The sequence below is a fragment of the Mercenaria mercenaria genome, unplaced genomic scaffold (genome assembly GCF_021730395.1).
Source record: "Mercenaria mercenaria strain notata unplaced genomic scaffold, MADL_Memer_1 contig_4924, whole genome shotgun sequence".
NCBI lineage: Eukaryota > Metazoa > Mollusca > Bivalvia > Venerida > Veneridae > Mercenaria > Mercenaria mercenaria.
Window position 1 is genome coordinate 40,889 of NW_026463193.1, and position 26,075 is coordinate 66,963.

At 34.3% G+C, this 26,075-nt stretch overlaps 1 protein-coding gene across 1 annotated transcript; it reads right to left on the minus strand.

Annotated features, from left to right (window-relative positions):
• Positions 1-21,876: 21,876 nt before the first annotated feature.
• On the minus strand, positions 21,877-23,571 carry LOC128554306 (uncharacterized). The gene has a single exon (XM_053535567.1). The coding sequence runs from the start codon at positions 23,569-23,571 to the stop codon at positions 21,877-21,879; it is 1,695 nt and encodes a 564-aa protein (XP_053391542.1).
• Positions 23,572-26,075: the final 2,504 nt, after the last annotated feature.

A 26,075-nucleotide genomic window follows, 5' to 3' on the forward strand; every position in this document is an offset into this window, starting at 1 on the left:
AGTCGTCTTGATCACGAGAATACATAAGAAAATACATTGAATTACGCATTTTTTTTTAATCTGGGGTAGAGGTAGTGTAATGTAATTCAGCGCAAAGGGTAATGGGGTGTCGATTTTGTCGCATTCTCATTTATTGAATATAATCTAAACATCAAAATCTGAGTTATACACAGAAATTATTTCACTAAAGTAACAGAGTTTTAAAGGCTATTTTGATTTAATTCTACTAGGTAAAATAAAATAGTACAGTTTATCCTAAAAAGAGGAGATACATGAAAAAATACTCAATTGCGCTATCTTGTGATTTGGGGGTAGGGGTAGCGTAACGTAATTTTACGCGAAAATGAATTTGGTGACCCCATAATTTGATTCCTTCATTCGACAGAAAATAAAGTTTTCATCATCATGTTAGTTTTTTGTCAAATTCTATCGTTTGGGTTTTACATGAGACAAGATTAACGCAAACTTTTTATTCAAAACTAAACGTCACACACATTAAAATGATCTCCACAAATTATACACCATTTTAAAGACATTTTTAAATGAAAATATGATGAGTAACAAGCAAATCGATACTTGCTGACTGAACAGAACGATTTACGAAAACAGTCTGACGGACGCGAAATCGTGGTTCATCAAAAATAGACGTCAATGGTCGTGTTTGAAGGTTTGCAGAGAAAAAAGTTACAGAAATATCAAAAATGTAAAATACGCATTTTATGAGGAATATGTTGAATTTTATATTAAACAAAATTTCGAAACGGAACCCAAGAACTTCAAATTAGGCGCATTCCACCTTAATATAAAAACACTGCCTTACAATTCCCAAAGAAAGAATATTACAGAAAAAGAAAAGTAAACAAGAGTTGTCACAGGAGACAGCGCGCTTGACTATTTCGATGCTGGATAGTGAAACTGGCACATCTGAGGAAACTGGAGCTGTCACTGGAGTGTTTATTAACTCCAATGGTGGATGAAGAGATTGCAAACTAGCCTGAGTCTGTGTCAAAAATATTAAGTAATAAGCGAGGTAAAGATAAAGTGTATCAAAACACTATATAAGTATAGTCTAAGCAAAAAGGGGGCATAAATCATTAAATATTGGTGCAAGAGTTATGCATCTTGTGTCATATGATGTGGGTGATGATGTGGAACAACTACTTCAAGTTTGAATCAAATCCATTCAGTAATAACAGTGATAGAGAGAAAGTGCATCAGGACTTTAACCTGAAATTCTAAGTAAAAAGGGGGAATAATTCATGAAAAATTGGTGCCAGAGTTATGCACCTTGTGTCATATGGTGTGAGTGATGATGTTGAACAACTATTTTAAGTCTGAATCAAATCCATTCAGTAATAACAGAGATAGAGTGAAAGTGCATCAAAACTTTAACCTGAAATTCTAAGTAAAAAGCGGGAATAATCAATGAAAGATTTGTGCTAGAGTTATGCATCTTGTGTCATATGATGTGGGTGATGATGTTGAACAACTATTTCAAGTTTGAATCAAATCCGTTCAGTAATAACAGAGAAGTGCAAAGTGCATCAAAACGTTAACCTTAAAATCTTAGTGAAAAGGGGGGATAAATCATAAAATATTGGTGCCAGTGTTATGGCCCTTATGTCAGATGATGTGGGTGATGATGAGGAATAACTATTTCAAGTTTGAATCAAATCCATCAAGTAATTACAGAGATAAGTTGAAAAAAGAGAAAGTGTAAAAAAACTTTAACCAAGGTGGGGACGCGGAAAGACGCCGACGCCGGGTCGAGTAGGATAGCTCTTCTTATACCACATACTTCGTATAGTTGAGCTAAAAAGGAATTGTATATGTATATTACTATGACCTTTTATTTACAAATATGTAATAATTCACAGCGATGTAAGCGAACTTATGAATTGTTTCCTGATTATTATCTGAAACTTTCTTAAACAGATATACACATAAATATGTGGAACATGTTTGATCAAATATTATTTTAGATTTTTTAAAAATATTGCTTCTGTTTCAGAACTTTCTGAAGATCTGACAATGTTGTTGGGGTGACATATTGGAGTAAAAATAAACAATTTCGAGAAAGTACTGTTAGGAGTCTTACATTGATAGTTTTGGGATTTTCCGACATTCGGGGACGGAATTAGTTGAGAAAGCATGTATATTCAGAAGACGGAAGAAGGCTACACGACGACAATTACTGATGACATTTATTGTTGAAAATTTTGTGTTGCTTCTTTAATAAATCACTGACAAGTTTATGTGTGTTTTTATTATTATAAAAATATTTGTTTATCATTCAGTTTGATATTTTCTTAGTATTTTCTCGACTTGTACTCTATCAGTACTTATGCCCCGTGTGCAAAACTGGAAAAAGTGCATTGAAGGATAATGATACATTTACATTTTAGGTATAAATAGCCCTTCTCCCTCAACCTAATAAGAATTCACATCACCGATGTCTTTCCACGTACATGTTGATCGAGGCAACTGAAAAGTTTGGGTACGAATAATGTAGCACTTTTAGTTCATATTTTTGCTACTTGAACATTTTGGCACTTGGGAAAGGATGTGGGTTTTCGTACGGGCTCCGCAGCCTCTACGACTTTGTTTAGCGAAAAGTTATACATATTTGAATTAATTGAAAGCCCTTAGACCGTAGACATGTCGTAGGTGCCATTGCACAATCTCCGCACAGGCATCGTTAGGAGGTCATGGGCTGATCGTGCAGCCAACGCATTCCGTGGACAAAGTGCCTAAAAGAAATCGTACGGAGATTGTAGACACCTGAGACCTTCGCATGGCACTCGCAGAGCTGCTACAAGGTTCCTGCTTGCTGCAGTACCGAATGAAATCGCATGGATATTGAGCAATGATCGCGCGGTCACCCTACAGCGGCCGCATCATTTCCGTGCGGCGGCCTTTATATGGCATAACATTTTTCAGATGGTTATATATATTGGTCATCTCCAGCACGTAAGAGTTCCATTGGAAGCCTGCGGTGACTGCAAGAAAACTGCACTGAAATTGCAAAAAAAAAATATATGGCACGATGCCCGTATTTAATGTGAACACACACACCGTAGCTCGTAGCCACCTACGATGCCAAATTTAGACTAATTTATCGCACGGCGCCCGGGTCAAATGTGAATTAAGTGAAAGCTAGATATATTAATACCATTGTATAAACAAATATGTGGTAGTTTCCGTCGATTTTATCCACTTCAATTGTCTGTGAGGACGTCCACAGGTCTTAATATCCAGCGAAGATACTTCTCAAAACTTTACTTAGGTTTTGGAAAAGGAATAATCTAGGCGTTCTGGAAAGCGACTATCGGACTTGCAAAGTCCCCACTGACACCTTTTTACCATTTCTAATAAGTTTTACTTGTATTTATAATCATTTTCGAAACTAATTTATCAGTTATTTTTATCGGTGTCGGGATCGCAATGTCGGAGGGTAATATTTACATTAACACCGTCTGGAGGTGTGCGTCGAATCAAGCGCATTGATTGGTTGATCGCTTATCGATTTATTGGTTTGATTGACAGCCGGCGTCTGGTCAGTTGTTTATGAAATTGGTATGCTTCTATTTCTGATATGTCAAAACTTGACTATTATAGAAAATTTAAATCGACATTTTGTTATGAAAAATACCTAGACCTTACAACAAATGATAAATTACGTAAAGAACTTACTTGTTTTAGAGTTTGTTCTCATTCTCTTGAAATTGAAATGGGAGATATAATGGTACTCATAGAGAAAATCGTTTATGTAAACTATGTAAGTATTTTAAATTAAAAATTATTAAACAAACTAAGCTACTTTCTTAAATAATTTCAAACATATAAGTATATTTTTTTAACTTTCTGTGGCTATCTTAATGTAAAATAAAAATTTAATATTACAGTATATTTCAAACATTACCAACTTTTAGTAACATCGATCTATTGGAAAATCGATAAATTTGCCTATATAAACAAAGAAGGAAAAAAATACTTAAACTTAAATAGAAAAAGTTCTATTTGGAAATCAAAAATTCGATACCCCACAAATTAAAGTTTAATTTATTCCGAATATTATGAATATTTTTTCAAAAAAATATTTTAATATTTGGTTGGTCCTTTTTGACTTAAATAGACCCACCTCAGTTCATATAGACTCTGTAGGAAACGGGTAAAAAAAACTGACTTTTTCAAATATAACAGATAAAATGAGATATTTTCCGCAAAAAATCAAAAATTCGATACCCCTAAAAATGTAGAAAAATTATTCAATTTTCGTTATGTGTAATTTGTTTTAAATTTTATTATGATTTGTTTGGTCCTTTTTGCATTTTAGTGAGTACAGTGAACATTTCTTAAAAAATTCCGGCTTTTTCCGCCGTTATCCGTAAGTACTCGGAAGCTGTTACGGAAAATATTGTCGTCTGCTAGTCTGACTTTGTCGGTACAAATTGTTATAGCTCAGAGCCTATAAATTGTAGGCAACTTCACATTGACAAAAAAAAATAATGATAATAATAATAATTGTTGAACTCAGATACGCCGAAACCTAGATCCGCTGTCGTTTAAAATAACGCTATGGAGAATTTAGTGTTCAATTTGCATTAAATATACAAATGCTTTTAACTTTCTTCGCAAAATATACTTAAAGCAACTATTTCTCATGTGTTTCCGTAAAATATAGTCTGTCAGTAATTAAGTTTCAAAGCATTCTTAAGAAATATAACGATGATTAATTTATTAATTTTTAGGTCCGGGTCAGATCTCCGGCGCAGTCATCGTTTTTTTTTTCTACATATGGGATTTTTTAATAATTTTTAAACAACAAAAACAAAAAAATCATTTTGTATTATTCATTATATGACCAAACTTTAATTTGAAAGATAACCTTGATGAACTGATAACTATGCTTCTTTCCGAACCTCCTTTGTATATATTATTCTGTATTCTTAAATTAATGCATGTTTTTGGTACATTCTTTAATCAAACGTATTAAAAAATGCGATATCTATTATTTGATTTAATTGTAACAAATATCTTGAAATTACCCTTTGACTTTCATTGTGTATTACAATATTGCCTAGGGGTAAACAATATCCGGTCAGTGTTGTTTTAAGTGATAGGTATTTTTATTGTTTTTGCGTTGTAATATATGTCTTTCACTTTCTTCTGTTTTCATATAGTCTTTTCCCTTTCTTTCACGAAATTTGTTTTTACGATTTTTACCCTTATTTCATGAATCGTATGACAGTAGGAGGAATCAGTACAAATTTAAAATTCACATCGTTAACAGAGTTGTTCCGTAAATATTTACAGAGTAAAGATCCTGGCCCAAATTTCACGAATAATCTATCTAAGTTATTACTTCTTTTCTAAAATTGAGATATTGATGAAGTTATTGTTATTTAATGTTGTTTTTTTTCCCTGTAACAATATATTTATAGTTAAAGTACACTATGGTAGTAGTATTTGCAGTACTTATTCAAGTCACGTAAATATGATATTTTTATTAAGGCACGATATAAGAAACTTAATCCTTACCATGCTAAATTACAATAATGAACTTGTCTTTCTTTCAATTTGGACAGTACTATTAATTATGAAAAGGGTGCATACCAAAACGTTACTGGCTGAATGGCAGACAGTGACGTTCATAATCAGTCTGCAAGGATGTGCAGGCTGATCATGATCTGCACTGATTGCAAAGGAAGAACCAATCGTGTCCAGCATGGAAGGGGTTAAGCATTTCCTTTTAAAAGTATAAGTCTTATTTCTATACTTCTTTTTCTTTAAAGCGACCGGCCTCCAGATCGTTCGACAACAAAAATACTTTTTAGATATCTTGAAAAAAAATGCTATATTTCTTATGAAGGCTTCAAACTTAATTACTGACAAACTTTATGTTATGGAAATACATGAGAATTTGCTGCTTTTACTACCTTTTACGGTGAAAATCGAAAAACGTTAGTGGTTTAGAATTTTGAAAATATTTTAGAATCAAAAGCTCATATTCTAATGTTCATAATATGTGAAAGAAAGCGCGTATATAGATGATGTATATACGCTTTCTAAATATTTTAGATAACATATTCATATTCTTGAATATTTATTTTATTTACAGACAGTTTCTTGTGCGTAAATATTTCTTTTCTGTACATAGATATACGTTAGCATGATGTTTCATGTATTAAAAAGAAAGTGAATCTAGGTGTTCGATGTATAAAATGTAACGATTTCTAAATATCTTAAATAACATATTCATATTCTTAAATGTTACTTTTATTTGACAATTAATAAAGTATTATATAAATTTTCGACTTGTTCCGATTTTCACTTTAATAATTATCAAAACTTCATTCAATTCAAATATATCGTTTAGCAAACTGCCTGCTTGTAAATGCATCAGATAATGACCAAAAGATGTTAATTATCGATTTTCCCCCCGTGCTACTACAACAACAACAATTCGTACGGAAATCAACGAATCCGTCCGGTAGCGATGATATTGGATTATTGGTTTATTGATTTTTATGATAGGTAGATCTGTCTCGCTTTATCGGTTTCGAGATGTTACTAAAAGTTGGTAATGATATTATATTTCAAAATTACTGCTCTATTTACATGCATTATAACACATTTGTCGTTTCCTGCTGATTTATTTGAAATCTTACGCAATAAAATCTTATAAAGATTCATCATACACCTTTATTTTAATATTAGATTTCCTCTTAAATGAACATTTTGACGGAACATTTATGACTATAATATCAGTTTATTTATTGAAATACAGGTCAGTGTTTCCAAAAGTGGAATATACTTAACAAAATTGTTTCTTTTTCCGCCAATAACTAAAATGTCAAAAACTTCTTTATGAAGCAACAGAAAGCTTTATAATTCGTCGGATACTAAATTTCCTTTACAAAAGTCGAATGTAGTCACTACATTGCTATTTTTCGAAAATAAAAACGAAGAATCAATGTCTGCTACCTAGCTTAAGTTGCAAGTGACGGTCTAAAGGACGTTTGCAAGTGACGGTCTAAAGGACGTCTATCAGTTTAGTATGACATTTACCTAACTTTTGGAATGTGTATAAAATAATTCATAAAAAAATTTGGTATTATTTTAATTTATTTCATCATTGTTGAGTTTAGAGTCACACAACACAATTTAGGTAAAATGGTGACTTTTCCAGCATTTGGTGGTGGAGGAAGAACCCAGGTCACTGGTGCCCTTCCAGTCATGGGCGGGCACCTGGGTAAGAATCACAGACCTTCCGTGTCACACCTTAGAATCATGAGCCAAACGAATTAAAACTGACTTTCATCATATCAGATACAAAGTTATCTTGAAAATATGTAGTCTTCAGTAGGAAATATGAAAAGAGACAAAAATTCAACATATCTCAATAAAAAAGAGCTGTTTGTAAAACACGTTCGTCCGTCCTATTTTAGTGCCGTGATCACTATGACCTTGACCTACTAACCTCCAATACATTGGGGGTCATCTTCTCCATAACTCCAGGTCATGCTATCAAGTTTGAAAATACTGGATCAAGTGGTTCTTAAGTTTTCATGCAGAAATAGTTTTCAATGTTTAGGTCCCTGTGATCTTGACCTTGGACCTATTGACCCCAAAACATTAGGGGTATGTACTTAATAAACCTAATCATGGTATTAAGTGTTTAGAGTTGGACACTATGCCTCCCTCTTTGATTTTCTCTCTTTGATTGCATCTGACGGGAGAGGGGGAGGACTCTATGATAAGCAGTTTTTAAATCCCACCAGGACTGAACTGTTTTGATATCTATCTTCTGCAGTGACAGGGAAAGAATTTTTGTCCATGGGACAATGGCCCATCATACACAATTTATTATGTGACATTTAAAAATTTCATGTGACATTCAGAAATTTCTACTGGACATTTGCGACTTGTGTGCTAGGAATTCGCACTGTAGTATGTATTTATTTCAGATTAAAGAAGCTCTTAATTAGATACAAGTATAACAACTAAAACTGTAACAGCTTAACAGCTTTAATGTCAATAATATTCAAAGCAGTTTACATTTGATACTGGGTAATTTGGAGTTTGTTTACTCTACTTTCCTGGTAGAACTGAACAGTACTCCTTTATACCACTGATAATAAATGTAAGTCTTCCGAAGAATGCTCTAATCATACCCTGTGTAACATTCTTAAAAGAATTTTACAGCAATGTACCTGTATGTGATAAAAGTAAAATTTGCCAACATTTAATACTTTGGAAGAAGAAGAAGAAGCAGACCAAGTGTACTGTTACTTCTATGAACAATTATTTAAAAGCACAGAGAACTTTACGTGTAACAGTAGACATCCACTCAGTATTAGACTAGGTATGACACTAAGAGCACAAACTGCTTGTTTACTTATTATAAAAACTTCAACAGAAATAAATATATTTAAAAACGGGGTGTTGTTATTTTCATCGCAAGTCAATTTCTCATTATTGTTGATATCCTTTTTGTAAAACTTAAAGGTAACTTTTTTTGCCCTTTTAGTAACAACAATTTCCTCTTTCTTGGGGACAAATATTGAAAACTGACATAAAAATCAAAGTCTAGAATAAAACACTATGTTAAGTTAACACATGTTTTTAAACACTGAAAGCACTTTGAATCCCCACACTGGTTACATTCCTTTACATAACATTTGCACTATTAAATAGTTTCATTCTTTTGCATTCAATACAGTTTAGCTATGTGACACAGGGCTCATCGCCACTTAAAACTTACGTGACATTTTTTATTTTTATGTGACTATGGCTCATGTCTCATGGGTTTCCCAGTCACTGCTTCTGGCCTGTTTCGTCGGGCCCTTGTTTTTTGAAAGATCAGGGTTTAATCAAATTCTACACTATAGAACGAAATTTGATTCCAATTTGAAGAACTACCTTAAGTCAATAACATACCTCTAATTAACCTCTAACAATAAAACACAATAATGTCTGCACAGTGGCACTGGTATACCTTCATTTTGGTATTAAATTTCCTCTGTAATGAAGGAATATTTATCACAATAATTCCAAATATAGGTCAGTGTAACACTTCTTATTTTCCAAAAATGAGATATAGCTAACAGAATTGTTTCTTTTCACATCAATTACTAAACACTTTTTTACATAATGAAACAACCGAAACTTGGCGAAAGCTACGAGATATAATTCGTCGTTTCGCGCACTCAGATATGCACAACAAATCGCGCTCTTCTCAAATGTAGGTCAATACAGTTTTCCAATTAACGAAAACGAAACTAGACTGCTATTTTTCGAAAATCAATAATAATCTACTAGCCAGGGGCGGATCCTGGATTTTTTCCAGGGGGGTCCAAATGGGGATAGGTGCAGGAGGGGGTAACAAGGATGAAAAAAATCATTATTGGCCTTGACTAAGTCTTCTAAAGGGTTATTAAAAATATAATATAAATCATGTACATCTATTGCCATTATCGATCAATCTGATCACCTCGGTTTTTGTATTGATTATTGATGAATAGTTGATTCCTGTTTAGTTAATTTCTTTTCATGACTGTTGTAACCTAGGCAAAGATACAAAAACAACAACAAATGTATTTAATCTAATGAAATACAGCTTTTTTTCTAGGTAAATTAAAGTCATAAGACAAGACAGTACTGTCAAGCAGTTTTTGTACTAAATCAACTTTGTGTTAACAGCAGTGTAATGTGCACTTTCCCATGCAGACAGTAGATTAAAACATTTTTATAAGTGATTGAAAACTGACCACAAACGTTTGGGGGTCACAATACATTGAAAAGTAAGTCAAGATATATTTAATGGTTGAAAAATATCAGTCCGTTTAAATTAATATGTGCCTAGCACTACAAGACCAAAGAGGTCTGACTGTAAATAAATTCTTGTATCTAGGCCATGGCCTTTTCTGACTACAGAAGATTATAGTATTGTGGCACTTCACTTGTGCTGTATTTTCTGTCATAAATATTAATTAAAGTAATAACTTGTATCTAAATGTAATGTCATGATGTTAATGCACCTGTCAATATTTTGCCCACCCGGGGGAGTGGCGGGCATACACGGGACTTTAGACAGAAGACCATTCCCGACAGGCGGGAATTTGACAAACATTTGATGTACCAACCAGGCTCTAGGGTGGGATTTAGACAAAAAAGGTTGTCCCTAGGGTGGGGATTTAGACAAAAAAAATTTTGAAATGTCAAATTCCCCTGGGTCGACCCGCCGCCCCCCTGGACGGGCAAAATATTGACAGGTGCATAATATTCACTAACAATACAATGTGATAATTCATTTCTACATGCAATTCTTTGTCACACTTCTGATTTTACCTGTTGAGTTTCAGGTTTGAACTTGTATTTGTATACAGTTAAATACTACCACCTTAGGCATACAAGATAAGATAAATAAAATAAAATGGTTAACTGTTCATAAACAAATCAAGGACCAGCAGTCCTAGTGCTAAGCACTTCTTAATCAAAATATGTATATGTCTGATGATGAGAAAATGATTATAATTTTCAGTGAAGAAATATTGTATATATATATCTGCCAAATCATGCTTTCATATTTTACTTGAAAGGAGAAAGAAACTATACAGAAGAACATGATATTAGTAATTTTTAGTATAAATGTAAATAAGGGTCAGTAGTACATTTTAGCTAACATTTTTTTTTATTGTCTTACTTTGATCTAGGGAGTAGTAGCTAATCAGTTCATTTACAAGAGGATTTTCAACTTTTTACAGACAGGGGATTTCAAAATAAAAAACAGCATTCTTATTAATGCACAAGTTATATCTTATGTGTTCACTTTTGTTTTGTTTAGATGCATCCTTTTAATCTAATTTTATGTCAACTGATCCTTAGTCTTACTATGTGATTAGACAGTAGTAAATGTAAGAGATTACCCATACTTCATAATAATCAAGAACAATATTTTGTTTTTACCATTTGTCAGGTAAGCATTAAAGACTTATTTTTATCCAAGTGTTGAATTTGTACAGCATCTTTGATATATTAGTTTGGAAGGCAGTTTTGCCCTAAAAGACCCTTGGGCAAACTGTTTCAAGAGTTCACCAAGGACAGACCCCGCTGCCTGGACAACAGATATGCCCATCCTTTGAAATGGACCAAAAATTATGTAGTGATGGTAGATTTATATCAGCCTTGCTGTTGGGTTAAGACTTTAGCGATGTGGTTAGAGTCGTGAGGTCCGGGGTTCCAGTCCGAGTAGGGACCTTGGTCTTTTCTCTCCAAGGGATTACTTTAATGGTGTCGGAAGTGTTTGAAGGACTCATGGGGTGTGCATGGAGCTGGTAAGCTCTGAAAAGTAAAGGGGGAGAAGTGTAGTGATAGTAGATTTACATAGGCCACTTCCAACAGCCTTGCTGTTGGGTTTACAATTTAGCGACGTGGTTAGAGTGCCCGCCTACGGATCACGAGGTCCGGGGTTCAAGTCCGAATAGGGACCTTGGTCTTTTCTTTCGCAGAATTTTCTTCCGTTTCGTGGGGCACAAAGAATCGGTACGTAAACATAGACTAAAGTACGGATGTCCGCCGAGTACGGCTCAAATTCAATAAAAATACTAAATAGTATAAATAAATACATAAACTATGGCCACTTCTTCTTCTTCTTTGTCTTTTCCGCCCTAAGAGGCGAACCGCATGTAATGCGTCAAATCCTCCACCAAGTGAATAGTAGTATACTTATTATTTACACTAATATGTATTTTCACAATTGTCAGTAGCATCTCAAACACATGATATTGGCGTTTCAAATTTTCCACGGTCTTTCAATTGGATGCTACGCCATTGAACAGAATTTATTAGGTATTTTTAAACGCAATTTCTGATTGGCCAATAGCGACACACCTCCCGACAGAATCGCAACGTTTCGCACAAAATTACTCGGATATTATCGTATCGGTTTCAGTGGCGGATAATACAATTGAAAGGCCGACGGAAAAATAAAAAAGTAAATATCGCGTGTAGCAGATGCTACTGACGGTGGTGAGTGGCCATAATTTACATATTTAGTAATACTTGTTATTAATGACAAATGAATTTGACCCTTGCTAGGCTGACAAACATCTTTTAGTCCGTGATTTCGTACCGTTTCGATCGAGGTTGGCACTGACATCGAAGATCGAAAATCAAATTAAATTTCTAGCCAGTTTTAAACTTCGAGCCAGGTCGAAGATCGAAATTCAACATTGCATATCAATTTCGTGCTTGCTTTGAACTTCTAGCCAGCTCGAAGATCTAAATTCAAGATAGAATTTCTAGCTGGAGTTGAATTTCGAGCCAGCTCGAAGATCGAAATTCAGATTTTCAAAAAGTTGAATATCGAGCTGGTGTTGAATTTCGAGCCAACTCGAAGCTCGAAATTCAACCCCAGCTCGAAATTCAACTTTTTAAAAAACTGAATATCGATCTTCGAGCTGGCTCGAAATTCAACCCCAGCTCGATATTCAACTTTTTGAAAATCTGAATTTCGATCTTCGAGCTGGCTCGAAATTCAATCTAGCTCGAAATTCAACTTTTTGAAAATCTGAATTTCGATCTTCGAGCTGGCTCGAAATTCAGCCCCAGCTCGAAATTCAACTTTTTGAAAATCTGAATTTCGATCTTCGAGCTGGCTCGAAATTCAGTCCCAGCTCGAAATTCAACTTTTTGAAAATCTGAATTTCGATCTTCGAGCTGGCTCGAAATTAAACCCCAGCTCGAAATTCAACTTTTTCAAAATCGGAATATCGATCTTCGAGCTGGCTCGAAATTCAACCCCAGCTCGAAATTCAACTTTCAAAATCTGAATATCGATCTTAGAGCTGGTTCGAAATTCAACCCCAGCTCGAAATTCAACTCTTTGAAAATCTGAATATCGATCTTCGAGCTGGCTCGAATTCAACTCCAGCTCGACATTCTATCTTGAATTTCGATCTTCGAGCTGGCTAAAAGTTCAAAGCAAGCACGAAATTGATATTCAATGTTGAATTTCGATCTTCGACCTGGCTCGAAGTTTAAAGCTGGCTAGAAATTTAATTTTGATTTTCGATCTTCCATGTTAGTGCCAACATCTCGATGCTTTCGTAGTGCCACATTTCTATCTACCTGGAACTTGCAGCAGAAAGCCACTCGTTTTCTGATAGATATTTCATGAACGGGGAGGGCTAGAGACTTGGGGGTCGGTCTCATTTTGTAGCTAAGTGTACACGTGAAATAGTGATAGGTAGTTTGTTCAATTGTCTACAGAATTTATTTCACAACGGCCCGGGAAGTGAACCCATTGCTCGCAGGCTCGATTCTCGAGATTCTGGCCTTCAGTAGACATATGTATCTTTTGAAGGGGGCGCATATTTCATTACATATTTTTCATTTTTAGCTCATTTAGGATGAAAACAAGGCCATATTTTTGTCCCAGGTCCAATACTGGTGCCTGTGTTCTAGACGAGTTCATTTATCCTTGAATTGTATTTAATATGAATTTAGCCGCTGCCTATCTGACGGGAAAACCTAGTCACACAGATTTTATCTTCTTTCTGCATACATTTTTCTTTTTGATATTTTCAGTTTTGACAGTAAGCCTGGCGGTTTTCTCTTCAGCCTTTTGTTATGAAAATTATGAACAAAGGCAAATGTTTTAAAATATTTGGTTTAAATAAACAACATCTAATCATTTCTTCAAATGTGTCAAGACTAGACTGACGATGGAAAATGGTGTTCATAGATATAGTTGGGTGCACAGAATCTAGTTCCAAAATGCATCAGAGGCCACTAGTCCAGTATATACCTACAGTCGGTGCTATGGGTCCCAACGATCATCCTTGCTTTATGTTTTTGTGTTGATGTTGTTTTTTGTTTTTTTTTGACAATGTCCGCAAAAATATGTTAAATGTTAAGCGAGCATAAAAATGTAAAAGTACAATATATTAGAAATGGCGGGATCATTATAATGATATAAAACTCTCTAAATTTATTCATTGTTATTTAACATATAATAGATATCCATTGGATTGTCAATATTTTACATATATTCTTCAAATAAAAACTCTAAAACAGTTAATTGGCACTTAGGACCCAGTTGTTTGGGCAATTATGAGTAAAGGCCAAAGACGGCAAGTCTTTTTCTTTGACAAAGTAAAATTTTTAGGTAATTACATGTATTGTTTTGGCATCAGTAGACCAACATAACTATGGGGTAGTGATCTTATTTATTTTAATGATTTTTATTAAAGTAATACTAAAAAAAGTAAGGTTGATAACTGGTGAATGTAAGGATCGTGTGAACTGTCTTACATCCCTCTGCATAGCTGGATATCAACCCGAAATCATATTATAAGTAAATAAAAAATAAAAATAGTTAGACGGGTTAGACTGTCAACATTCTTGGTCATATACTGATAGCTGAAAGATATATGCTGGTCAAGCGAGATATTAGTTAGAATAGTTGAGCTACATCATATTCATATATAACCGGTCACCCCAGGCAACTCTATTAATTACCAATCAGCTATAATTGTTATGGCTGATTCAGCAAAGGAGATAAAGACAGTAATAAGCTTAAAGAAAGAATAATAACAATAAAAAACAATGTTTGTTGCTTCTTGTCCTGTCCCTCCTATAATACAGTACAGACGCCATGGTGTACACGAATATATATACTATAACTGTATATTTAATTGTTGCCATACCATGTGACCCTTATGTTTTATCTGTAAATATGCCAAATGTAATTATTTTATATATATTGATATTTTTTAACAGTGGCCCTAAAAAGTAAGCCGTGAAGCGGTGTTTTCTATATATTGGATTGTTTTTATTATTCATATCTTAAACAGGGTCACATGAAAGGCATTGTCTTAAATATTGTTTGATTGATGACCATTATTAATCATATGGGAGGAAGGGAGCTACATGTTGCCTGATATGTTAAAAAAGTCTCCATATTGTACATAAATATATACTTTTTCTCTTTTATAGTATAAGTAATTTTAGCAGTTTACTGCAGAAATGGGCTCAATGTAAATAATATGGAGCAAAAGTCATCATGAGCCCATTCAAGAGTGAAACTATCTTATATATGTTCAACAAGATAGTTTCACCACATACCAGGCAATACCAAAGAGCTATAATAAATTTTATACTTCTTTGGCAATACAGACATTACTGGTAGCTAAATGGGGCTTTAGTTTACAACTCAGATTTTTTCTGAGTTGTTAGAATCTCAATGTGATATCTGGCAACATTGTTATTCTTATATGGTCATCATCAATATTCAGTAATTATAAGGTCCAGACATTAGTTAAGTAAGCAAAAATAAAAATTTAGGTAAAATGACAGAGGCAGTATATAAAAATGGTTATGGTTGATGTAAAAACATACTTTTTCACATCAAAAATGATTTATTTTCTATTTACAGTACCAATCAGGTGGTTTAATTCGTTTTTTCTGGTTTTTCAGAAAAATCAGACTGACCTACTTGATTTGTAAACAACTTTAGGACAGCCAATCACGACAAAGCATACAATGAGGTCTTAACCAATCAGCGTTGGCTTACCAAAAGCGTGGTTCGGCTGAAAAATGTAAACAAACAGAAGTTTTTCAATAAATTTAGGACTTTGCTGTCTCTGTCAGATCTATAAATATAGTTTTAAATATAAAAAATATTTTAATAATTAATATAGTATAAAGTGGGGAAAACAAAATGCATTGACACACTATTATATATGAGGTACATAAAAGAAGACACACATATATAAATGAAGAAGTATAATAAGTTAGTCTTTCTTCTAACTGTAGTTTTTATGGTAAATGTATGGGATTAAGTTCCCATCTTATTCACAGTCCACTGGTGGTCACTTTAACCTACTTTGGACTGTGAATTATGGTACACACTCTACACGTAGCCTATAAAGTGTTGTTATATAATTGAAGCTATGCTCGCCCATATGGTCTTAACCGGTGGCGAGGGTAAACAAACTCAACACACACATTGTTAGGCTTAAATGACTGTTTTTAAGACGGATAAGACTTCGCAAGTAAGACATGGAACGGTATCCACTTGATTGCGTTGCATAGCCACCCACTCGAAACGGCGTGAATAATTCTATGAAAATAGACACGCTTTGTTTTAACAAGTAGCCCTTTACATAAAAAGAGTTTTAACAGTTACTTGTTCCCGATAAACACTATATTTGAGGCGATATTGTCTCCGACCTCCTTGGTGCGTGCACGTCGCGGAGAGGGCACATATGGCGCTAACTGGGTCAGCGCCCTAACTAGGTCAACGCTTGATCTAGTTAGCGTCACATGACTAAAACCAAGGAGTGTGGCCTTAAAAGAGGGATCATCTAGTCTGCTTGCCATCATGTTGGACCTCTTTTCTACAACCGGGGTGCCGGGTCTGGTTGATCCCGGCCAACTCGATGCCGGATTACCATCTCTGAGGGATCCTGATACCTCAGCTGGTTCATCGACGAGGCTGATGTCGGCTCGGAACCCCCGACTCGATGCCGGATTACCATCTCTGGGGATTTTTATATTGTTTTACTCCAGCTGGTTCATCGACAAGGTGGGACATCGGAACCAGGCTTCCGGATGCGGCACTTCGGACAAGACAGTTGGTGGAGGCGACGTACAACGTGGTGGCGAGATCCTTCAGACTGGAGATCAGACCGTTTAAAATGTAGACGTAATAACAACGTTGTCAACAACATTTAAGAAGAATCACACAACAGATGTCACAGAAACACGACGACATACACAATAGATGACACATAACTATGAAGACATATAACTACGATGTAATATAATTGATGTTCTATAACGGGAGTGAAGAAAAGACGATGTGACGAAGGAGGAGGGAATAATTGCAGCAACAGTCGCCCATATGGTATTAACCGGTGGCGACTATAAATAAACTCAACACACACACACTCAAAAAGTGGCAAAAATCTCCTTCCCCCGCCGGACTGTACAGAAGTGTTTGAATAAACGGCACAAATCTCAGCTAAATGGACACATGTGCTAGAACATAGACACATTTGCGCTCAGGTGCACCCATCATTTTCATTTGATTCGTTATTTAACGGGTAGAAATTCCTTTAAATCATACTTACAATACCAGAAATTTGTAGTATCGCCCATATTTCTCCATCTGATCGGCGTAAAATTCACTGCTCAAACAACGTTGGAACCACTTGATCTGATAAAGCTATGGCCAGTGTGAACCCAAATTGATAAAAACAATGAATGGTCATTACAATGCAAATAAATCAGGCTAGACTAGATCAGAAAATGCAAAAGCCTTGCGTTCTATTTTATGATAATATTTATTACCACTCTGGTGAGTGGTGATATTGCTCTAGAATTTTCACACAAACGTAATTTTGGTTGAGAACGAATCCATCTCCAAACAGATGCCATTAACATTTCGGTACAACACATATTTGGCCATACCAAATTGATTCATAGTTCTTCGGAAAATTTTCAAAAAAAATGGGAGCGAGCGAGCGAATATTTTTTTTTTTCTCAATTTTGATTTTTTCAGAGGCGGGTAGTTTTTACATGGAGCGAGCGGGTATTTTTTTTTTTTTTTTTTTTTTTTTTTGCAGTTATGATTATACATGAAGTTAACATTTCTTTAAGAATAACACAGAACTTTAACATTTACAGTGCGACTAACACAGTAGATAGCTTTTCTATATGTTTTAAAGACTACATGAATGGTTTTGCAAATAAATTCTTGCTAAAACTCACTGAATCACTTTGTTTTTATTTTGTATTTATAATTACTAAGGGATGAGTGTCTTATTTTTTAATTTTGATTGTTCTACATTAATCAGAAGGCGTGCCCATTTAACTGCAGAGGATGAGGAATATTTAACACAAAATGGGCACCCAAGTGGAATAAATAACTAGGGATGAGAACGAATGTTCGAATATTCGAAAATTCGAAAATCGGTCGAATATTCGAATATGAAAATCAAATTCGAATATTCGTAAATTATTGTATTTTTTTTTTCAAAATAAGTTTCATTGATTTTGAACCAGACATACAGAATAAAATCATGTCATGTTAGTTTATCACGTATCAAAAGATGTCCAATTAACAAGAAAATAGCAATGCATAATTGGCAGGGGCCATCGTTACTTATTAACAGTTTGCAACAGGCGTTTATGTGTCAGATGCATGTCAAAAGATGTCCAATTAACAAGAAAATTGCAATGCATAATTACCTGGGGTCATCGCTACGGATTAACAGTTTGTATTAGGCGTAAATGTGATATCTTTTTATCTTTTGTTCATTTTTATTGGCGCCTGTTTTATGTAACAAGTTGTAGATTTTTTTTTTCGAAAACAATACCAAACTTGTAGATATTGTCGATCTTTTCACAATATTTTGTACGACGTTTCAGACCATCCGCAGAATCGGTTTTCATCCGCAATCGGCCGTATTCGAATTAAATTTAGAAGTAGTTAATAATAAAATCAAGAAAAACGTATGATTGATGCTCAAGTTCATGTTGAAGGAGGTTTAAGTCTGCCTTACTTGCATTTTACACGACGATTTTTACACGCCGATTGAAATTTTTCAAAATGGCGGCGGTAATACAACAGCGCGTCACGTGTTTAAATTGGACGACCTGCTATTTTTAGATAAAAAATATAATCGTTTTGATTTTTTGTATCATTTTGTAGCTAAAACACTGAATTAGTTAAATATGTTCATGATTATACTGACAGAATCGTGAAATAAAACGCTAGGATCGGCGGGTTTCGATATGTAGGATCGGGTTACCCGAAACCAACATTTTTTGGCCTTATTTACGATGATCCACGCTTTAAACAAATGAATACGTTGTGTATATGCCAATCACTTAATAAGAATTTAAAGCTTCCATTAAAACTCACCGAATATTCGAATATATTCGAATATGGCAAACCGAATATTCGAATATTGATTTCAGTATTCGTTCCCATCCCTATAAATAACACATCTTCAGAAACCCAGTTAGATGGCTTCGACACATGAGCAACTTTGTGCCCCTAGAGAAACTCCAAACGGCAGAGGTGAGGGGCAAGTAATAAGTCACTTGACCAATGAGATCAAACGGAGTTGGGCACACAATTAAATGCTTCGACAGAGGTTCGTTTCAGTCAAAAATGATAACAGACGGACAAAAAAATGATCCCAATATGGCCTCTCTTAAAAGTGTTATTTGTTGTGCTTTGACTGACCAAGAAATTTTGAGTTGGGAAGGTCTGTTTTTTCAGATTCTTTCTTTCAATCAATTCACAGCAAATTAATATACTAACAGGGAAAATTTGGGTTACAATACGACAGAAATTATTTTTTATATCTACACTACTTATTTGAAAAGCTAAACATCTTTTTTAAATTGAATATATGCATTTCGATAGAATATCTGACTGCAGTACTAAAGAAGTTTCGTTCAAAACGATCTGGGCCCCAGACAATTACAGTAATGTGATGGCTCAGTCAGGATCTGTGAACAAACTTCTTTTTTTTTTAAGAAAGCACTGGCTTTGGCTCGAGATCTAAAATAATGAACTAAACAACTGATAACAAATTGTTTGGAAACTTTATCTGAACAATATTTCTATGTTTAATCCAAATATTTTTAATTGAATCCCCGTGCACGTCTTACAAGTCGGGCTTGTTCTTTTCATTGTATTGAACAATCGTAGAACGTGCCTACTTCATCACCTACCGGCACATCGACGGCCATGTGTGGCACTAGCACAGACACTCCAGATTTAAAACAAATGATGAACAAGAAATATCTTAAAAAATGATGGTCGGCGAATTGTAATAAGGAAAGAAGTTTATGAATTTTCATCTAACATTCATCTTTCATCTAACATTTTTCAAATTGCAAAACTAAACACCGCACTTTAACAATTTAAATGGTTCTCTTTTAATTTTTCGCAAAGGTTTCGTAGGGTTGCAATTTTGTTTCGTTTATCCTTAGACGAATAATTACAACAGTAGTTTGATGAAGATTCATGAAGCGGTTCATGAGAAGAGGTCATTAAACGTGTTTATATTTTTAGCTAAACTGGTCCCTATCCCCATTTGTAACAAAATAGCAGGAGACCTTACGATATTGTTACACATCGAGTTTGATAAAAATCCATTACATTTTAGTGGTTAATGCGAAGAAAGGCATATCTACTTTTAGCTATAGTGGTCCCTAATAGGGCCCAAGTTCCTATATAAATAAATTTGGAAGAGAACCTTATAATGATGCTCCAGACCAAGTATGACAAAGATCCACCAAGCTGTTCATGAGACGCTGTATAAAGACATTTCTAGTTTTAGCTCTAGCAGCCCCTAAAAGGAGTTAAATGTCCCAGCTGAACAAAGTTGGCTGCGGGCCTAATAAAGATGCTACAAATCAAGTTTGATTAGAATACATGAGAAACAATCAAATAAAGGATTTTTTTATTTATTATTTTTATTCATTTCTAAAACAGGCCGACTGATCCCGCTTTAACAAATGCATATTCGCTATTCATGAATCTTTGGACAATGACGTTACACCAATAAAAAAGTGAAGGTCAAGCAAAACATATAATTGCAATTATTTCAATATTTCTGTTTCATAAGCAAAGTTTGACCGTAGTCATATCACATAGATAAACTGTATGCAGCGTACCTTCGTTTCAGTGTAATGAGATTCAGTCATTATATAGCATATAGATTTCAACTGAGTTCAATATTTGCATACAATACTAAAGAAAAATATTCATATATAATAAATCAGTTAAATAATTTATAATAAATATATCAAAGCAAACAAGTACTCATTTTAATATGCAATCTGAATAAGTCACAAATGAAGAAACCTTTTCAAAATACAGACGACAATTGTAACAAGGAAAACCTTTTAAAAAGCACTTCTCTACATAAAAGACTCTTATCACACCCTTATTCATGTGATACGCAGGCCGTATTCAGCTCTTTCTTTAATTTGATATATGTTGGTATTTAAACAGGTTTTTATCATATTTATTAAACTTACTTATCATTTTGAGATATATCAATATTTTTGCTAAATATACTGAGCCAAAGTTAGCTTTAAAACTGTGAACAGCGTCGTATGGGATAAACGCTTTGTCTACATTTCACTCAGCGTAGCACAATCAACAGAGTGAAAGAAATTGACACTCTCGTCCAATCAGGCAGAGTGTTGCATAAATCTTTCATTTTGATAAATTATCTATAATGCGTTATCAAGTAGTTTGATTTGCAAACTGAAGTCACGTGGCATAGGTAACGAAAACGAATTTAGACGGCGTCGCCGAAAAACATCATAATTCCCGACTTTTTGAGTTTGAGTCATCAGCTACATGTATTACGAACATCAATATCACTTTGACGCATTAAATCAGCGATAAAACCTGTTCTGCCGTTATCATTCCGGACCACGTAAGCAGAAAATTTTTTTTTTTTTTCGGAGATTTTTATGTACGTGCGGGCGGGTGAATTTTTTTTTTCTTTTTCTCGGGAATGAAATCGTTGATGCGGTAGTTCCGACGAACGACAAATCAATTTGGTATGACCTTTGGGTAAAATAGAGCTTTATAAATTAAAATCATTTATGTTTGTAAATTCTAATTCAGTTGCTCAACAGTCACATGACTAAATGGGTCTTTGTTTTGCTAATTTGGATAAACCATAAGACTGAAGTTTAAAAATGATTCTTTTAAACGACCAACAGGACTAAAGTTCCGGTAATCATGTCTTGTTTAAGCAGTATGATTTTCTGTTGCCCATTCAAATGTATGTCAAACATAACACGTATTTTATCATTAATCTAATACTGTCAGACTACATAATATACTTGTACTGCGTATTCTTCTCCTTGAATTCCAACAAAGAGTCTGTTTGTTTCATCACAATACGCCAAACACTTCTTTCTTCCTATGGAGTCTGAAATAAGACTGAAACTTTGTCGCTGTCTGTCCTGCATTTTATCAATGCAGACGGCATAAATGGGAGAAATGCTTGAGACCAGATAATACAAAACATCTGTTTTGTCTATCGCCATGCCAGTAACATTTTGTACTCGTAACGTATCCACTTTTCTTTGTTCAGTAACTGATATTTCTTGAATGTATTTTTGGTTGTAATTATCTGAAATATACATTTTTGTTTTATCTGCATTCAGACTTACGTACTGCGGATTTCTTGCGTCGAGTTGTATGGAATGCAACAACGTTCCATCAAGATTGTACTGCTCATACTTTGGTGTGGGTTCACATAATGTTACAATGATTGTGTCATGCGAATTTGTAACTCCGTAACATTTTCCGCTTAGGCTTATCTGTTTTTCCTGTTTATCCAGGGTATTTCCTCCAGTTATAGATACAAAATGAACTGTTTTTATTTCAGGTATAGTAACAGCTATTTGCTTGTCTGAGATGACAGTTACATCCCATGGTGCTGTCGTGAGTTTCAGTCTAGAAAGAATCTTATCTTCTTCTACATCTACTAGTTTGACAGACATATTACCATGATCCGCTACAACTATACAGTTTGTGTTTAGAACTGCCAGTCCAGTAAAACAACAAAAACTGTTTTCCTCATCAACATCTTTAGCATGCAAGCTAGCAACAAGACTAGTTGATTTGATTGCATTGTTTTGATCATTAAGCTTTCCGAAACTATAGGGTTCATATTTCAGACTATCCATGTCTGCATCAGGCTGAAAACAATACCGTCTTACTTTCAGATATTTTTTAAGCTTTAACTCCTTTAAATCATCCCGGTTTGATTTTATTTTAAGTCCGGCTTTTTTCATCGCAACAAAAGACCGATATTTGTCTTTTTTCTTAGCCTTGAGGTAAGATTTCATTGCGTGTATGTCAAATGTAATGGCGTCACATTTGTTTTTGTACGGAATTACTTTTTTAGTATCTTTTTCTCTTGTCTCATTCAACTCTTTCTTAAGTGTGTCGTGAATGCCTTCAATGTGTTCAAAAGCAGCTTGTTTTACTTTCAACATTTCTGCTTGGGCGACCTCATGATTCAATTCAACTGCTTTAAGGCTTGTCTGAACTAAGTACTGTGTTATATCTATGTCATCAGCAAGTCCGCGCATTTTACCTTCCAAGTTCGTCTGTTCTTGATCCATATCAAAATCTTTCAAATAATCGTGTATGTTTCTAACATCTTCGCAGTTGTGGTGACTTTTGGACAGGCACATTGAACAGCACAGCTCTTCGTGAGATATACAGTAATGATCTATCACCTGGTCCCCATGTGACAGACATTTTTCAGGCAAATCAGTTTTACTTGCCTCGGGCGACGTTTTTTCTGGCAGGTCAGTCTCCTCTTTCACAACATGTTCTCTCGTAGATGCCAGTCGTTTATGGACTTTGTTACAATTTCGACATAAATACACATTACATTCTTCACAGAAACATACCGCCAAAATATATTCTTTCTCGACCTGACAAGGGTCACAGAATATCTCTAATTTTTCATCCGAATTTCTGTTCTCTTTAGCGCTGGCCATCCTGCATGGTCCTATCGATTAGCCATTGCAAAAGCGTGGTCTTCCTCGGTGTTACGGAACTGATTTAAGTTCAAACAGTATTCATTTTCCTTTTCAGGTGTTAAGTTTCGCTAAAAACGTTTCCTATTTAGCAAGTTGATACATTGGTCTGAAAAAGAATGATTAGAACAATTAGTTATGACAAAGCACTAAACCCTTCAAATTAATGGTACAGAGGTTTACTGTATTTGTCTGCTCTCAAGGAGAAAATGAAGAAACAAACCTTGAAGACAGAGTTGTAGATATTTACTTGCTCCCGATCGCTAATATATAAAGTTATTAACGGAGAAACGACTATGTCTATCTTTTCTTTCATTTAACTCCTTACTGAAGCGTAATTTTAGTCAATGATTACAAATGTCAAATTATTTTGTTATGTTTTAACGCCATAAAATCATATAAAAATTCACCATTTATGAAATTTTCTATACAATGAAGACTTTAAAATATTTAGGACTTTGATCTTTACACTATCAGCTGATAACTCCGCTGTATCTTAATCTTATTGAAATGTAGGTCAGTACAATCTATCAACCAAATCCCTATTTTCCAAAAATGAAACAGTCTTATTGAAGTTTATATTTCTCAATGACTAAAATGTCAGATATGATAAATTTCTTTTGTTTTACGGGATGAAATAACAGAGAACTATATAGTTCGTCATTTATCTGCATTCAGATACTAAGTTTAACTTTTAAAAAATCACGATATCATTATGGATATTGATCATACCGTCTAATCTTATCGTAGGTCAGTAAGGTTACAGTTTTCTGATTTAAACTCCTATTTTTCAAAAATAGAAACGAAAAACCCCTGAATCAGCGAGGGGGGAGTGGTGGGGATGGGGGTATTTTGTCATTTGATGTTTTTAGGCGAGAAAAATGTTAATTGCAGTTAAAAATGGCGATATTTATTTACTTTTTTGACATACAGAATGACATATTTTCCATTGGTAAGTGACTTTATTATCTACGAACTTTCAAACGATAACGCCCAGTTGGTGGTCATATAAGTTATCTTCCCTCGGTTTTTAGTATGGCATGTTTATTTTTGTTTGTAAAAAAAAAAAGTTATTGAAGGTACAGTGACAGTTCAAACTGACGTGAAAATCGACAAAATACACCCACATAATATAATACATCCAGAACATTCATACATTTTCAATTTTTACCAATGACATTACACGTAATATACACCTCCGTTCACAACATTTCACGTGACCATGGTTCATCACGTGAAGATCGGTTTAAAAATTAACTTATATATTCATATGATATACCAAACTTTTGACAATAACATATCTTGGCCAGCAGAAAAATATTCAAAAGCCTCCATCTGTTTCGGCTTGGGTCAAATGGCAGCATTTTAATATGGAACATGCTTCAAATAACCCCGCACTGGCATAAAAGCGAAGCATGGCACTGGCCGGTTTCACATAATATGCATGACTGAGCCCATTTTGAAACTGGCCCGAAGAAAAAAACATAAACAGGCCAGCAGCAGTACTTTTATTGTACATTCATAATTGTGCATGAATTATATTCAATACAATGCAGGCATACTTAACCTGATTGTTTTTAATTGCTGCAACTGTCAAACAATAATGCCAGAGGGCCTAGTCCAACCTAGAGAGAAACATTAAATTCAGCCAATAGCAGTCTTCTGTTATCAAGAAAACAGACTTGCAGCTGAAGATATTAAGTTACAAGTCACCTGTTACCCATTTTTTTGTGATCACATGTGTTATTTAAATGATACACACTTGTGTTAGTGAAAATACTTAAGGTTAACTTCATGTATACTAAGTTTTACCTGCTGTGAATAATAATGAATTTTGCATGATCTCTTTGGGCAATTGTATTTACAGGTTGTGTCCCATACTATTCTTAATTGAACCTTTTAAATGTTCAGTTGCACAACTTTTAATGTGAGTTTGAGTTTAGTAAGCTGATTGTTACATTTAGTTGAAAAGGCTCCAAAAATTAAATATTTCATTATGGCCTTTAACTCATTGTTCAAGTCTAGTGGTATTTCTGATTATTGATATTTTGTCTTGCAAACAAAACAAATAGAATAATGTGCATTGTGTTTGATGTATACTATATAGGAATCTATTTTAAATGCTAAAAGAAATCCCAACTCATGAGCCTGTTTCACAAGAAAACTTGTAGGATTTTTATTTCACAAACTTAGATCAAACTACAATAAAAACATCTTACAAACATATTTCAGTATTGTGATAAACCTCTAAAACTTACAAAATTTTAGTAAAAATTCGCTTCCCCGCACCATTTCTATTCCCAGATTCTAGAGTGGGGGCTGTTTATTTAAAATTGAAGTTTGTTGTCCGTTACGTATTAAAAGGTGCCACTCTTTATATTCAAACCATATTTTAGTAACCGTGAAAAATAACTCAAAAATTGACCAAAATAACTGCAAAATTTACCAATGAATCACATAGGATC